The following is a 17,796-nucleotide window of genomic DNA, read 5'->3' as shown; positions in this document are numbered from 1 at the left end:
AAGATGACATATGATAGATTTATAGATTGTGGTGTTGTGTATATTTAAGTTTTAATTTTATGATGTTTATTACTTTTTAAGTTTATATTTTTAGTGGTTTAGTTGTACTTTATAATGTTGATAAAAAAAATTTATAATATTAAATGTGTTTATTTGTTGATGACATAAAAATATATTTTACAAGTTGTCTAATGTAATTTTTTTATTTTATAAAAATCTAATTAAAAGATATAATCCAAATCAAATATGATTGAATCAAATTGGTTCAATTTTGAGATTGAAAAATAAAAAAATTCAATCCAATCTAATTAAAATTAATAAAATCAAATCAAAATATGCTTTAAATCAATCCAGCATGCTCAACTTACATTGTGAATGCTCTTGCTCTTATAATATTAAAAATTATACCAAAATAATTTTGTTTTTATTTCTTAAAAATAAAGAAGTATTTTTAATTTTAATGGATAAAAGTTTAATGTATAAATAAAAAATTCTCATTCTAAAATTTAAATGATTAAGACAAGTGCATAATCATTCATACTATACATGATAAATAATTGTGAATTATTTCTTTTGTAGATAAATAATTTATCAAAAGAATATATATATATATATATATATATATATATTTATATTATATTGATACTAATTAACATTTATATATTAAATATAAATTTATATTTTGTATGAGAGTATTTTTTGGAGACTTTTATTTGATTATTTTTTAAAAATTAACTCTTTATTTAATTTATTTTTTATTTATTATAATTATTTATGAATTAAATTTTAATATTTTTAAAATAAAAAATTATACTATAATATAAATTATTTTATTATAAATTTAAAATATAATTTATATATTTTAAAAAAATTATTTATATAAATTTAACATATAATTTATATATTTAATTATAATATTTATTTATATTATATGTATAATTCATTATAAATTATAATTATATATAATAAATATTTAGCCTAATTTGTTAGTTATATAAAAGAATAGTTTGTTAGTATCTCAAGTCTCAACATAGAAGTGGAATAGTTGTAATTTTAGTAAACTTCGGGGGCTAAGTTAAAAAGAGGGAATATTAGAGCAACGGCTTTATCCACGCAGCATAATCCGCTACGCTTTTTCACTTTCCCTTACGCGTTCTCTCTCTGCAAAACAAAAACAACCGCCACCACCACCACCCCCGAGTCATGAACTCACTCTTCACTTCTCCACAGTAAACACTATTAAAGAAAACCACTGCATACTCATTCGCAAATAATGTTTTCCCGTTTTGCCCCTCGCTTCCCTCTCTATTTCCCAATCTCTACCACCCAACCAAAACCCCTAATCGGAGCCAACCACACTTCAGCTCGATTCTGCTCCCGATAACAACATAAGCCAGAATCCAACTTCTTTTTTTTTTTTCCTTATTTTTTGAAAGTTCCGCCAATTTTTTAATTATTTTTTCTGTGAAAAAAAAGGAGAAGTAAAGTGCACAGTCCTACCATGGAACCCACCGCAGGGAAGCCCGGTTATCTCCGGAACCTCTTGATACGGTTTCTCCTCTTCGGCGTTTTGGTCATCGGCGTTCGTTTTGCCTACCTCATAGCCGTTGCCGGCGAGTCTTGCAACATCGGCGACTTCTGCTTCTTCTCGCTGCCGGAGACTCTCAGCCTCGTCATCGCCGGCACCGGTCCTCTCGCCGTCGAGTCTGCTTTCGGGGGAGGTTCGTCGCAGCCGGAGCTTTACACCAGCAAGGACTGGATCAACGGTGTTCGTTTCTACTCGTCGGCGTTCCAGGACCTGATCGCCGGCGGTTACCTCTCGCCGGAGTCGAAATCGCTGTGCGTGGAGACGCCCACCGGTCGCGACGTCTTCGCGCTGAGGGAGATCGGCGTCAAAGACGCCATTGGAGTCGCGCGGAAGGCGGTGAAGCCGCTGGTGAAGTCCGGCCGAGGTGAGCGGATCCCGTTCGGCGACGGAACCTTCGATTTTGTGTTCTCCGGCGAGGACTCCTTCGTGCAGTCGGCGAAGCCGGCGGAGTTCGCGGCGGAGATCGGCCGGACGCTGAGAACGGGAGGGTTCGCGGTGTTCCATTTTGCAAACCCTAAAGATACGTATAGTTTCAATTCGTTTCTTGATTTGTTCAATTGTTTCAAAGTAGTGAAGTTGCATGGCTTAGAAGGCTTTGATTCCTCGATGCCGTATATACGAGAAATTGTTTTGAAAAAAGAGTGTGGTGATGTTGCTGGTAAATTTGATGGTGATTATTCGAACGGAAAGTGTTACGTTCCTGGTTATAAGCATGATTTGGTTAAGATTGCTGAGCCTTTGATTGCGGAGGAGCCGTTGAAGCCTTGGATTACTTTGAAAAGGAATGTGAAGAACATAAAGTACCTTCCTGCGATGGTTGATATAAGCTTTAAGAATAGGTATTTGTATGTTGATGTTGGAGCTAGAAGCTATGGCTCTAGCATAGGGTCTTGGTTTAGGAAACAGTATCCTAAGCAGAACAAGACCTTTCATGTGTATGCGATTGAAGCTGATAAGACTTTTCATCAGGAGTATGGGTTGAAGAAGGGGTTGACCTTGGTTCCTTATGCTGCGTGGGTGAAGAATGAGACCTTGACGTTTGAGATTCATCGTGATCCCGGGGAGCATGTTGAGGTTAAGGGCAGGGGAATGGGTAGGATTCAACCTGTGCAGTCGTCGGGGCAGGGGAAGTTTGATGGAGAAGTGGAGCAGATACAGGGATTTGATTTTGCTAATTGGTTGAAGAAGACGGTTACAAAGAATGATTTTGTTGTGATGAAGATGGATGTGGAGGGTACTGAATTTGATCTGATTCCAAGATTGTTTAAAACTGGGGCTATATGTTTGATAGATGAGATTTTCCTTGAATGCCATTACAATAGGTGGCAGAGATGTTGCCCCGGGCAGAGGAGTTCAAAGTATGAGAAAACATATGATCAATGCTTGCAGCTCTTCAATTCCCTTAGACAAAGTGGTGTTCTTGTTCATCAGTGGTGGTAATTGCCCAGCATGATAGGTGAAATCCTATACTTCTGTAACATTATTGTTGTCCTTTTAACCTTCTTTGTGTTTCTTTAGCAAAGGTTTTTTCTCCCCTTACTTTTTTACTCCAGAAAATAGAGAAGATTACCGAGTTTCAAATTTACCTTCATGTAACAATTGCAATTGAAAATGAAATCATTGCTTTAAAATCAATGGTATTTGTTGCAGGACCCTCTTTCTTTTTACCCTTTCTATAGATATGGAAATGGAGAATTGGATTCTGTAATATCTTACAGTATTTTTTTCTCTGAAGAGAATTTAATTGTTCATTTTGATCAGTACTTATAAATTATAAAATGGTTTCTCAATGTATAAAAATTATAATTGTTGAGGGGATCATTAGTCAAAAAGGCTCTTGAACTTTTCACTTGAAGGAGAGCCGCAGTTTTCTTAAAGTTCCTGTTCTCTGGATTAGATGGCTTTGTTTATTACATAATTTGAAAATATGGGGTTTGTGGGACTTAATGTCAATGACATTGACCTGTACTCCTATATGCATATTGCTGAAAATTCATCAATTGAAAATATTAACCCCGGGTATTGAACCAAGTATTCCTTTGTAGTAACCTGGATTCTGTTCTTAGGCAAATATGGTCGATCAACTTGGTATGTAGCATGTAGTTCTTTCCTTTGTTTTGGTGAATAATTCTTAATCTTCCTATTAATCCTCAAACTGGATAAATAGAATATTGAATGCTTTTGAAGGTTTCAAGATAATAAATGTATTTACTTTTCCATGTAATATTTTCTTTATATACTAGGAAGATTTGTAGGATGGTTAAATGTATTTATTTTTTATTTAATATATATATATATATATATATATATATTATAAAATTTAGTATTAGTAAGATTTGTAGGAGGATTTGGGGAATACAGCATTATTTTTGTTTTGTTAGTTCACCGTTTGTGTTATCAATTCGTTTCTTGCTCCTGAGAATTGTTGGTAATTAAGACATAACTTTGTAAGTAGTCCAAATTTTACTGTTTTTGGTTTTTTTTAGTATTTGGTTACATTGATTATACATGTAACTAAGAATTACTTGGGAGAGTAGGATATGTAACTTGGTAGTAAGCTGAACCTCTGATAGTGTGATGTCATTATCACACCCATGTCTGTTACTAACTGAAGTACTTAATCATTCCTTAAATGGTTCTAATGTGATTTCATGGTTTGTTAGCTATTGGGTGTTTATTGCGTATGTAAGCAGAATTTCTGATTGCTTTTATTAGCAAAGGGAAAGCAAACACATAAGATGTCATTAATTAACGCAGCAATGTGAGACTTCACCATTGCTGTTTTATGTGGGATCTATATCCGTAGTGTGATTGTTAAGAGCCCGTTTACATTTATAATAAAGGTAAGTAACACTATCATGATTTCCATGGGACACCCACATGGACATCAACGTTGAAGCACTAACAACTAATTGTTCACATGCTATTTACGACGCAATAAAAGGTTAGAAGTGTGACTTATCTCTTGAAACGTCGCATCGCTTGAAGAAAAAAAAAAGGAAGTGGTGTTATCTTGCATCGAGCAACCCTGCGGTTGCTATGATCCCAGATTCATTGAATGTTATTTAGAATATAATCCCCAATAATATCTTTGGGAGAACATGGTAATTAATGCTTGAACTAATGTGATAAGAGTGGGTTTGATATCGTGGTGTGATGTTGGAATGCTATAATGATATAACTTGCAATGCAGGAAAAAGGAAGTGCTTTTGTTCATTGCCTCCTACAGTGAGTCTCTGTGGGGTTCTCGCAAAGGCACTTGGTAGTTGAAGAGAGACTAAATGCACGAGAAAACGATAGCAATGTGCGATACTCCATTATTAATGACAGCGAAAACAGTGACCAAAATTCTTAAGTATGAGTTGCGACTTAGCTGGATATTGATTACAATCAAGATTCCACTTTGATGTGAAGCACATGTTAAGTGAATAAAAGAGCACAAAAGACAAAGCATAATGGAAAAAATCTCGCGATGCTGTCATCATCTTTTGGGAGAAAGGTGTTTGTAAATGTAGTTATTAGTTAACCTAACCTCTTCACGCATAAAGTTAGGAGCATTTTTTTTTACAGTGTCGTATAGCAACGCGATAACGAGGGGTGTGTTTACTATATGAACTAAACCGATTAAGTTAATCTATTTTTTTTCCCTTTCTTTGATTAGATTTGACTCAAATCAAACCATTAAGCTTCGACTTTTGCTGGTTTGGTTATTGGATTTATGTATTTATCATCGATTACATAACGCCAACATACACCTCCTTTCAATTATTATATTCTTTCTTTTCTTATTTTTCTATTTGCTATCATCTCTTAGATTTTAAATAATTTTATTTTTTATTGGATTTGAATAATTGAAGAATTTTATATCTTTTATTTTTTAATTTTATTGTGACATCAGATCTGATAGATTCAAACTGAACCAACGCACTGTCGAACAGGTAATTTAGTGTGTTTGATGAAAAATATTGTCAATCAAACCAAACCGTATAATTTTGATTAGTTAAGTTTTTTATTCTCTCCTAAAATTGAATCAAACTAATCAGTGAACACTCTGTCTGGGAATTGATGATAAATAAGTGCCGGTAAGAAGTGATTCATTTTAACCAATTTTGGCCGGCATGAGTCGAAGTAATATTTGTTTCTTAATCAATAATTCAAATTTTGATATTTGATATTGAATAAATTATCTTAATAGGAGAATATCTGCATTGTGTACATTTATGATTTCTAATAGAGACGAAAGTAGATATCTTATATTGATAACCAAAAAGGGATAACAATTCATTGTTTTTTGTTACACTAATATAAATTGAAGTTTATCAAAAAAATATAAAATGATGGGTGAAGTTTCATTAAATAAAAAGTGAAATTTAAATAGCTTTGTTTTGCAGTAGTTTTAGCCAATAGTAAAAAAAAAAATATTTAAAAGAGTATAATTGAGAATAAATTATTCATTTGTCTCATAAAAATATGTGAAGGGGCCATAAATGTAGTTTCTTCAAATTTGTTTTTTTGTTTATTTATTATTTTTACAATAGATATCTTTTGGTTTATTAAGTTGGAGATTAATTTTCCTCATAATATCGTGAATTTTACTAATCTAAGTATTTTTACAAGAATTGAATACGGATAGTCTCATTTCAAAAAGTATTTTTTGCTAGAGCCGATGCCGGGAATTAGGCTAGCCTTGTTGGTAAATCTTTGGACAGTTTGGGTCATCTGTGTTGGACCTGTTTGCGAGATATATGGGAAAGTGGTTTTGCATGAGAGTGAGTTCTCATTTTTGTGGTTCGCATTTCTCAATTTCCTATGTGTTCCTTTGACTCAAGGGGTGCATCTACTGCATTTTCTTGTACTACCCTTCAAATGGCAAAATGTGATATCAACTAAAATTTTCTTTCAAAAGGGTCCGATGTGGATTTCAATTCATTTGGCTGTAGCATGTGTTCATGAACTGACCAAGAATTACCAATCATTTGGAAAGTAATTTACAAAAGGCTAGTGTCTTTTCTTCTTATGGTAAACAAGCATACAAACATAAAACTCATAAACTAGTGATGTCACGGGTAATAACATGTTACGATTAAATTCAAAGATCTTTTCATGATAGGTGCATGTACCATCTTGAATCAAGTATTGTGACTTGTGATCCAATTTTTGGTTAAATGTCCACCAATGTAAGTGGTGGGTTCTCCTTCAACATCTCTATCATGAAAGTACGACCCTTCCACTAACCATTCTTCTATCACATTGGCTGGCTATTGCGACCTTCACGGACTTTGCATCTGTTGGTTTTGAATTGAAATTGAATTTGTGAATGTTATCTTCCGAGTGACAATGATCTTTCTTCCGATTAAAATAAACTTAAATGCATTTTTTTTCCTCGAGTATAATAGTTGTTTGATTTTAATTTATCAAATTTTAATAGACTAATTTTAATTCTCCGAATATCACTTTCTTTTATTTTTAATTGAGTAATTTTATTTCTAAAGTATTACAATAGTGTGATTTTAATTTTTTAATATTAACTTTTGATCTATTTAAGTTATTTATATTAATAATTTTAATAATAATAAATATATATAATTTATTATATGGATAAAAATTATAAAATATATAAATTTAAATATATCAAAAATTGTATAATAGTATGATTTTAGTCTTTCTAGTATCGCAATTATACAACTTTTGATATACTATGAGAATTTAATTATTTACTTTTAAAATATTTTTTTGAATATAAAAATTTAAATTTCCCATGTTTTAAATTTTTTATTTAGTATTTGATACACTGATTTCAACATAATTTTCACGTATGAAAATAGAAAAATGTTACACACTCCAAAAAAATTAACCGAAACAGCGTCTAATCTTAAAATATTAATATTTTAAAATAAAATTAATATGAAATAATTATTTAATTTAATATTTTATAGTTAAAACTTTTTTTTAAAGGTTCGGAATATATTTCAGAGGATAGTTTCGGAGGCTCCAGAATTTTTCATGAAAATAACGTTTAGTGAAAAATAAAGTAAATATTGGGACCTTCAATTATTATTCCTAGACTAGAAGCATCTTCACCAAAAAAAAAATTATTGAGAGAAAGGAAGAGAGCGTGCAAAAGAGAATAAGGGAGAGAAAGAAAGAAATCACAGTGCTATCATGAAAAAAATACTCCAATTCTTTCTCTTTTTTTTAGGTATTATATGAAGTTCTTTTATTTTACTTTTAAAAAAAAGTCTTCTATATAAAGTTTCTATCATTTTAAAAATTCTTTAAATTTGATATCCAAACAAATTATTTTGATATATGATATTCTCTTAACTATATTTTTTTTCCTTTTAAACTTTCCACTCAAACAAGCCATTAGTTTGGTATGAAATTTATATCCATCCTACTAAAAAATAGTCATCTTTATTCCATAGCATAATTGAATCTTTTGAGTTCGATGTAAATCTAATAAATGTGTGAGGATTATATTTTAATGTATAAAGTTTATTTATAATTATTAATTAGAAAAGTTATAGTTAAACGGTAAATGATGTTACTGTTTATTATTATTATTATTATTATTATTATTAATTTTTATCATAACTTTAATAAGTAATATTTTTAATTGATAATTATAAGCATATTTTATCTTTAAAAAAGTATTTTTCACCTAAAAAGTTACTATACCAATTTATATTTTTCTATAAAAGTTACTATTATTATTTTTTAGATTACAATAATAATTAAATATTTTTTAGATCTTAGATTTTAACTGTGTTAAATATTTGAAATAAGAAGGTTGTTGTGTATAGTATTTACTTGATTTAAGTAGTATTTGTCTTTGGACTCTAACGAACATGTACTTAGTATTAAAAAAAAAAAGAGAGATATTAATATATATTAGTTAACATAAGTGATAGTGATTTGTGTTCCTTAATTAAGATGTTCATCATTTGAATCTTGACCTTAAGTATAAAATAAAACTATGTTGAGAAGAGAATATTTACTTTATATGTGCTCACAATCTCTTACAGAGATTAGTTAGTATTTTTGTACCAATATCATAATTAAAAAAAAAAAGATCCTTTTACCTTGTAAATATTGCTATGGATTAACAAATTTAAAGAACCTTTTTTTTTCTTCATTTCTTTCAAAATAGACATTTACAAATTCAGGATGATATTCATAATTTTATTTGGGGAACATGGTTAATTCTTATTATGGTTCTTTAGAAAATCATTGAGGGTTAGATGTTATGGAACATTTGTTAAGTCGGAGAGTTCTACATTAGGAAGCACTTCATTTATGGATAATGAATAAATCATATAAATAAGTTTGATACCACATAATAATCCAAAGTCTTAAAACATTAGGTTGTGGATTTTTCTCACTTATATATTACTTAATATGTCTAACTTTAATCGATATGAGACTTTTTTCATATTTGAACTCTAACACTCCCCTTGCATGTGAGTCTATTTCACATAGTTATGCTCCCTCCTCAAGCGAAAATCTTTTTCACCCAACAAGTATTCAATGACCTACTTGCATTGTTGTTACCACACTTTATAACACACTCTTTAACCAGACATGTCCTCCACACTAAAGGGTAATGTACTTACATCATTGTTAGCACACTTTAGCACACACTTTAATGGGACACATCCTCAACACTCAAGGAAGACTTATACAAGGTTGAACCCACTATTTGATGCTACGCTAATTCACTTTTGACGTTCACAACCAATTTCATTGTTATATACTATTATGGGTTCGTCACTCGTCAATTGATCAAATCATTGACTCTGATACCATTGTTGAGTTAGAGTTCAACTTTAGAGAACACTTGGTATAAGTAAATTACATAAGTGAACTTTATATCATATCATAACCCAAAACCTGAAAACATTAGATTAGTGAATCTTTTTTACTTATATACTATTCAGCATGTTCAACTTTAATTGATGTAAGACTTTCTTCACTTTTAAACTCCAACAATATATGATTAGTTTGTTTAAATTTAATGTTAAAAATAAGTGAGTTTTAAAAAAAAGTGATGTTAAAAAAGTAACTTTTTAAGATAAGATAAGAATTATTTCTTATAAAAAAAACTTTTTTTATATAAAATAATTAGACAAACATATACAAAATAAAAAATCCTTTATTTTATTAAATAAGTAATTTTAAAAAACTTGAATAAATAGGTCAACTATAACACTAATTTTTTTTATTACGTAATAAGTGTGAAGTATTTATTTACTTTATTAATGAATAATATTATCAAATAATCTTGACTAACTATCTTTTGGTGGAGTCTTCCATTTGAGTACTACGTTTATTTTTTCATTAAAAAAATGCTAGTTTAAATTTTACTCATGATTCTGGTTAAATTACTAATGTTCATTTCTCTTAGCTTGTCTAGTAATGACTTTTTATTTATATTTTCGAGCTCAATGCTGTGCAGTATTGTAAAAAGGTTTAACATAAATAATTAATAAAAAATCACGATTTATATGAATTTTAAGGTGATTATTATGAAAAAAAAACTTATTATTTATAATGAATTGTGACTGGTTTACAGTATAAAATTATTTTACATTACTAGTGTATTACCATTAAATTCTCTTTTATATATATGACAAATATAATTATACTTTTTCAGACATATCAACTTCTAAATATTAAATGTGAATAATTATCTTGTGTAAAAGTGTTTTTATGAGCTATTCTTTGATATAGTATTTTTAAAGATTATTTTAATTTTTTTTATCTAATTTAATTTTTTATTTATCATATTTTTTATGAATTAAAATGAATATTTTTAAAATTAATTATCAGTATTTAAAAATAATATTATGTTATAATATAGTTATTTATCTTATATCAAAAATAAAATTTATATGTTAAAATATCTACTTCTACAAATATAATATTTTTATTAATAATTTATTATAAAATTTAATTATATATAATAAATATTTAACTTGTCAAATGCAGGAGTTAAAAATACTAATTTTACTATATTTTTGTGACACCCTCTATTCCAACATTAATACACAATAAATGTAAACTATAATTTTTCAAGTAAATAAAATCTTTTATAGTTGATAACATCTTTCATGGATAAAACAAGTGTTTCAAATATCATAAGGTAGAATATTTACCTTCATAACTCATAAACCATAACTCCAATGTAGAAATTACAAAAGAAATGAAACTAAGATTTTCAAAACAGTTTAATGGAAACAACAGCCTAGGCTAGTCCTAATTACACCCCGATATCACATGTCGTATCAAAGCACGCCCAACTGAAGCCTAAACTTTGTCACCAACATCCTTATGCTAATGGTCAGCTACAACACAATAAAAGACATCCATAGAGCAAACAAGGGAGTGAGAAACATCTCACTCAGGTTCATGTGCATAAATGAATGTTAGACAACACACACAACAAACATAATACAAGTCACAAGCATAAATCACATATAAACAATACACATACACAATCAGTATCACATGCACATTCATTTATCATGCAATGATGTCATGGAATTGACTCATAAATGCATGCATGTGGCGCCAATCACGTATCTCATAATCACATATCACGTGGTATGTTGCCGAAACAACATACTTGGAGTAGTCTAGGAGTACATGTCGGCTCAACCGCACACTCTCAACTAGAAGGATGTACTGCTAGGGTCTCGTCGGGGTAGCGAAGCCGTGCAAGATACGTCCCATGCACAAAATCAGACAGAACCAGGCCTTCCAAACCGCACTATCCCCAATGACTCCTCCAAGATGTTTCACACTTAGAGGGCCTTCCCTAACGGTGTACTTCATATCATACCCGTCACATAAATGCATATGATGCATGTCACACATTCACAAATTCATGGACTCAACATTTCACTTATCATATCACATCAGATCTCATGTCACTTGTTCACATTTCACATTTCTCATACTCATAGTCATAAGGTCACATATAAGAGATTCTCATCCTCATCATGCTCATAGAAACACATCACTTGCATAAACACAATAATAAGGCAGTTTTCACACCATTAGTACCTTCAAACATGGCTTAAAAGTTATCTATTTTCAAAATTAAAAACATATTCACACTCAGCAAACATCAAGGAATATAATAAAACACTCAAACATAAAAAAAGAAAACATTCATATTTTGCCTATTTCTATAGGGTTTTCTGTAGGAACCCATAAAACAATCTAATCCCTATCAAAACATATTCAAACTCAAAGTTAAATATACATTCATGCTCAGTAATCATCAGGGAATACAATAGAAAACTCAAAAGCTAAAACATAAAATATTCAAAATTTGTCTGTTTCTCGTAAGATTTTCTAGTAAGAACCAATAGAGCACTTTAATTCAAATCAAAACTTATCTATTCTCAAAATTGAACGCATATTCACACTCAAAATCACATAAGGAATGCAACAGAACAATCAGAAAGCAAAACAGAAAACTTTCATAAAGTGCCTATTCCTATAGGCATACATCAGGCAAGGGATTGGAGATCAATCCTGCTATCCAACAGTTATTTCCATACTCCCGAGTGAGGTTTTTCACTTCTCCTTTACCTTGATGAGTAGAAGATGAGGCACGAGCAGGATCCGACTATTCCTCTTCTCTAGGTTCTCTTGAGTCTTTAGAGCATGTAAAAAAGAAATGAGAGAATAGAGTCAGAAAAAATGAGAAACGTGAAAAGTAACTCCTGACAACTCCTTTTTACTTAAAAAAATAATAATAATGATAATAATAATAAAATTACCACCAAGTCCTTCCTTCATCCTTTTCATAAAATAATTAAAACTCTTTCCCTTTACCAAAATATCATATGTTCAACCTTTAATAAAATACATTTCATAAAAGCACTACTTATATCAAATAGTCAAATATTAATTAAATTTATGCTTTATATTAAAATAGAGCTAACATAAAATAGATAAATAATATAAAATATATTTCTCCTTTTTAATAAAAAGAACATATGTTTTATATATATAAAAAAATAAAGCTCATATAAAATAACTAAATAATATTAAAAATCCTTCTAATAAATACATTAAAATATTAAAATAAATACTAACATATTATTAATATAATTTTATGAAAATCAGGGTGTTACAATTTTTCTTCAAAATACATGTTTGTGTTATTATTAAGACATTTTTATATTACCAATTGCTTTCAAATTGTTTTTAAGTAAGAATTTTCTTTTTAATTTCAAATCTCAATTAATTCCTTTTTCTTTTTTAAATTTGTGCCTTTTATACACTTAAATTTGAACTATTTATGACTTTTCTTATATATTTGAATTAATTTCTTTTATAATTTTAAATGTTTTACTCTTAAATATTTATTTTAACTTTATACTTTTATATTTTTTTACCTAAGTTAAAAATATCATTGTTGTAATATATGAAAAACTTACAAATATGCTAAAATTTTATGTTCTAAAATTGAATTTAATTTTTCTATTTTAATTTGTTGTCACTACTAATATTGATTTATAGTTGTCAAAGATTCAAATCGTGATATAAGATGTAAAATAGGCTATGCTAGATGAGAAATATCCACTTCGTGCGAACTCAATTTTTTTTTATAAAGTTATTTTCAACAAAGAAATTTTCAAAAGCACTTTTTAGACTAATCCAAACATGCTAGAAACCAATTTAGATAGGAATATTAACCATCAAACTTATATTAATATAATCATATTTATCTATTCATCAATCTACCAACATTTGTCAACACAAAATAATAGTAACTTATATTTTTTTTAATTAAGTTGTCTAGAATTTATATCTAACTTTGGATATGAGATATATTATTAATTTTTTTTAGCATAAAATATACTATATTGAAAGGATATAATACTCATTTTATATGATCACAATTATGATAAAAATTATTCACTATTTTTATAATAAATACTTTAAATCAATACCATGGGTTAACTTTTCCGTCTTGATGATGCAAGTTTTGATGGCTGTGGATCCAGTCTGGCTCAAATTAGATGCATCATTGAGCACTCAAAAGTGATCTTCTTGGTGCATATGCTTATGGAGAGTTTAAATAGTGCATTGGTGTTTTTGAAAATCCATCTCTAGTCATACATTTTTCCTCATAGTTGCTACAGGATATTAATTTGTTGCTAATATAATTTTTATGCTAGGTTCTTGTTCTTGACAAATATGTCTGAAACGAAGAAAATAGTAATAGGTTCTTGTTCTTTTTTTAATCCGTACTAGGTTCTTGTTCTTGACAATTATGAATGAAAAATTGAAATTACCTTATATATATATATATATATTGGTTGCCCACCACACTAAAAGTAAATTCAAGTGTGAAATTCATAAGTTGACTTATGAGTATTGACTATTAAGAAACAGAGGAAGTGGAATTAATGGACCTTTATCAAAAACCCACCATTAAGTTGTGGGACCATTATGCAATAAAGCCACAAGCCCACAAATGGCCTGCTGCGTTGTTCAAATTCCTTCCATACTATGCTTTGAATTTCTTTCCTTCGTCATTTATCCAAACGTGAAAAAGTAATCTACCTCATCATTACAATTAACACAATATAGTTTAACTAATAGTAAATAATAATAAAATAATAAAAACAATAATAAGTTTTTATTTTATTTTTCTATCAGTAAGAACTGCGATGATAATAAGCTCAAAAGTAACATTTTGTACATACTTCTTTAACTTCCACATTTATACATTATATTTATTTACATCATTATAAAATAAAACAAATGTCAATTGAAACTATTGTTTGTTATGTATACAAAGAAAACTTTGTTACAAAAGGTAAACATGAATCTCTATTTCGTAGGTAAGTGTTTCTAGGAAATTTTCTTTAACGAAAAGATTTATAATTTTTTTAAAATTTTTTTAAAAATTTATTTATTTATTTATCATAATTATTTATAAACTAAATATTAATATTTTAAAATAAATTATCAATAAATAAAAACAATTTTTTTTGTCATAATACAAATTATTTATCATAAATCTAAAATATAATTTATATATTTAAAAATATTTATGTATACTAATTTTAAAAATATCTATTTATTCAAAATATATATTTCAACATAATATTTATTTATATACATATTTTTTTTAAATTTTAATTATATATAATAAATATTTAAACTATGCATTGCACAAACTAAAATACTAGTTATATAAAAAAATTAATGAATTTCTAAAAGTGCATGGAAACTTATCCCAAAAATATTCTTGGACAAGATAATTTCTGTAGTAAAAAACTTGGATAAATAAAAATAATAATAAAATAAGAAATTAAAAAATTTTCACAATTTTTTTTAGAAATAGTCTCTAAAAACGTTTTTATACAAGATAATTAGTCATATTTAATATATAAGAAATATATAAAGTTAATTAATTCAACTTTAAAAGAGATCATTTACTTTGCTTTTCTAAAATCATTTTATCTTTACATTTTTTTACGTTTCTTGTTCCAGGTTAACCTGACATTTTTATTTATTATTTTAGACTTTTTAATTTTTTTATAATATATGATATTTGAAATTTGTTTATTAACATTCTTTTTAAATTTAAAATAATCAAAAAACCTTAAAAATAATTTCATAAAAAACAAGAATATTACTATATTATAACAATTGTAACAACATTCAGATTTGACGTCTTTCACTACATTTCATATTTGACATCTTTCATGACATCTTACATTATTTCTGGTTAGTCAGAATTTTCTATCAATAAGAACCCTCTATGAATACGTCTTTTCAATGTATTTTGTCCTTACTCACACGTTTTTTAGAAAACTTCTCAAAAGGTTATTTATCTATAAATTACTTACCCAAATATACTTAATTGTGGAGTTCTTATATGATGAACTATCGAAAAATAGATGCATCTTATTAATATAAATAGTACAAATTAATTCATTTAAGTTATATTCAAGTGCACAATCTCACATATTTACAATATATGGATCCCTCTCATTCTAGTGTGTTTGGAGAATTACAACAACAACCTTATTTAATTATTGAGTCTCAAATAAAGAATAATTACCTTCAATATTTTTTTTCTTCTCAAAATGATTTTAATATTTATTGTACAAATAAATATATTACTAATAGATTAATAACACAAGTCAAACATAAAATTTATTTAATTTCCTTCATAAACTATTTTTTCATCAATTCAATTAATTTAATTATTTCAATATATATATATATATATATCATATCATATCATATTAAATATCAAGCTTGAATAATTTTAAAAAATATTATTTATGTTAGTAATATTTAGTTGGGTTAAATCAAATCAAAATTAATTTATATACTAAAAAAATCAAATCACAATTTAAAACAAACTAAATTAACCTAGAATATTACTCAAGCATTCTAACAATAATATAACAACACCACAATCATTCTAATAATACTAAAAACAACAACATTATTGTTATTTGCAAAACATATATGCAATTTCTTAAATACTTTTAGTGTTATTCTCTGGTGTGAATCATGTCGCATATTAATTTTAAAATAATTATAGATAAAAGCTAATACAGAGGTTTTCTCAATATTAAAATCAAAATTTATCCTATTAACCTTAACTTAAAAACATATCAAACCATTTAGAAACCGTTGGCCAAATTCCAACTTTCTTCAAATTTATGTACACAAAAGTTCACGTTGACTTTCTTGTGTCAAATTAATGTCCTATCCACGTCAGAGATGCAGCTCAATGCTGAAGTCAAGATCTCTGTAGTCTGTAGTGCATTAATGCTTATATCTCTTTATTTTGGCATTCAGTGATCTAATTTATTAGTGTCAAACTATCACTACTGGACGCGACACAAGTGGTATAAAATCGATACATACGGAAGATTATGTTAACTTTTGAAAATTATATTTATAAAAAAATTAATACATTAGTTAAAATTATAAGGGATGGTTTAAACTTTAAAGTTAACAAAATAAAAATATAAGTTTCAAGTAAAATATTTTTGTTGTAAGTATTTTTATGCATATTTAGTATATACATTAATAATGCATAAAAAAATATACATTAATAATAAGTTTTGCTAATAATTATTAAAAATGTGACATAATTGGGATTGACATGTTCTCGAGTCTAACATTCTTTTGAAGCGGACATGCCTTGGATATTTCGACAAATCATGTTCGTACAAATCGGACATGTTTCCACTATAGACATCTAGAAAATTAACGTGTCTCCGTCGCGGACACATGTAAGTAAACATGTCTCTATCTCGATACTATCCGATATGTAAATTCAAGATTTTTTAAAAAAAAATCTTGAAAAAATAGAAATAAAGGAAGAAGAATTTGAGATTTTTTTAAAAAAATAGAAAAAGAATAAACCTCAATAAAAACAGTAAAAAAAAGGAGAGTTTTGTGGATTTTTTTAAAAAAGAAAAAATCTCAATAAAAATAGAAATAAAGAAGGGAGGAATTGACATTTTTTTTAAAAGAAAATCTTGATAAAAACAAAAATAAGGAAGAAAATCATTCTCGTCTTTCCTTATTTTTCATTCATGTAATATAAAAGAAAAAATCTTAATAAAAATAAAAATAATGAAGGGAAGATTTGAGATTTAAAAAAAAAATTATTGTAGAATATGATGTCTCTTAATAATTTATTTTTGAGACTTAGTAAGTTATATAACTTTTTTAAGTTATTTGTACTATGTTTTATATATATCTATATATATATATATATATATATATATATATATATATATCGTGTCCACGTGTCTTATGTTTTTTGATTTTGTCGTATCCTCGTGTTCGTGTCCATATTGTGTTCATATGTTGTGTCCGAATTTGTGCTACTTAGATTCAAAAGTATGATCTCTTATACAAAATCTATAGAAAAATATTTGTTGAGAGATATTAGTTTCTTAAATGAATCTAAGAAGTTCAAGATACTCCTTCTGATTTATTGTGTGTTAATAAGTATTTTAGGTAAAATAATTAAATATTTTTAATTATGTAAAATTTTATAAACAAATTAAGTTTTAAATATATTAAATTTTGCAGTTTTTATTTATTATGGTTAATTTTAATATTTTGACTAATGTCATGATGATAGTTGCAATAACCTAATATATTAGAGTATGTTTGAAAAAGAAGTGAAAATTAGATTATTT

General features: G+C 27.7%; 1 protein-coding gene across 1 annotated transcript; it reads left to right on the top strand.

Annotated features, from left to right (window-relative positions):
- The first annotated feature begins 1,088 nt into the window (after nt 1-1,088).
- LOC109802982 (methyltransferase) lies at nt 1,089-3,223 on the top strand. The gene has a single exon (XM_020364426.3). The coding sequence runs from the start codon at nt 1,502-1,504 to the stop codon at nt 3,026-3,028; it is 1,527 nt and encodes a 508-aa protein (XP_020220015.2). The 5' UTR covers nt 1,089-1,501; the 3' UTR covers nt 3,029-3,223.
- Nucleotides 3,224-17,796: the final 14,573 nt, after the last annotated feature.

Source organism: Cajanus cajan, chromosome 4, assembly GCF_000230855.2.
Source record: "Cajanus cajan strain Asha chromosome 4, NIPB_CcT2T_4, whole genome shotgun sequence".
NCBI lineage: Eukaryota > Viridiplantae > Streptophyta > Magnoliopsida > Fabales > Fabaceae > Cajanus > Cajanus cajan.
This window is presented reverse-complemented; position numbering and strand designations above follow the sequence as displayed.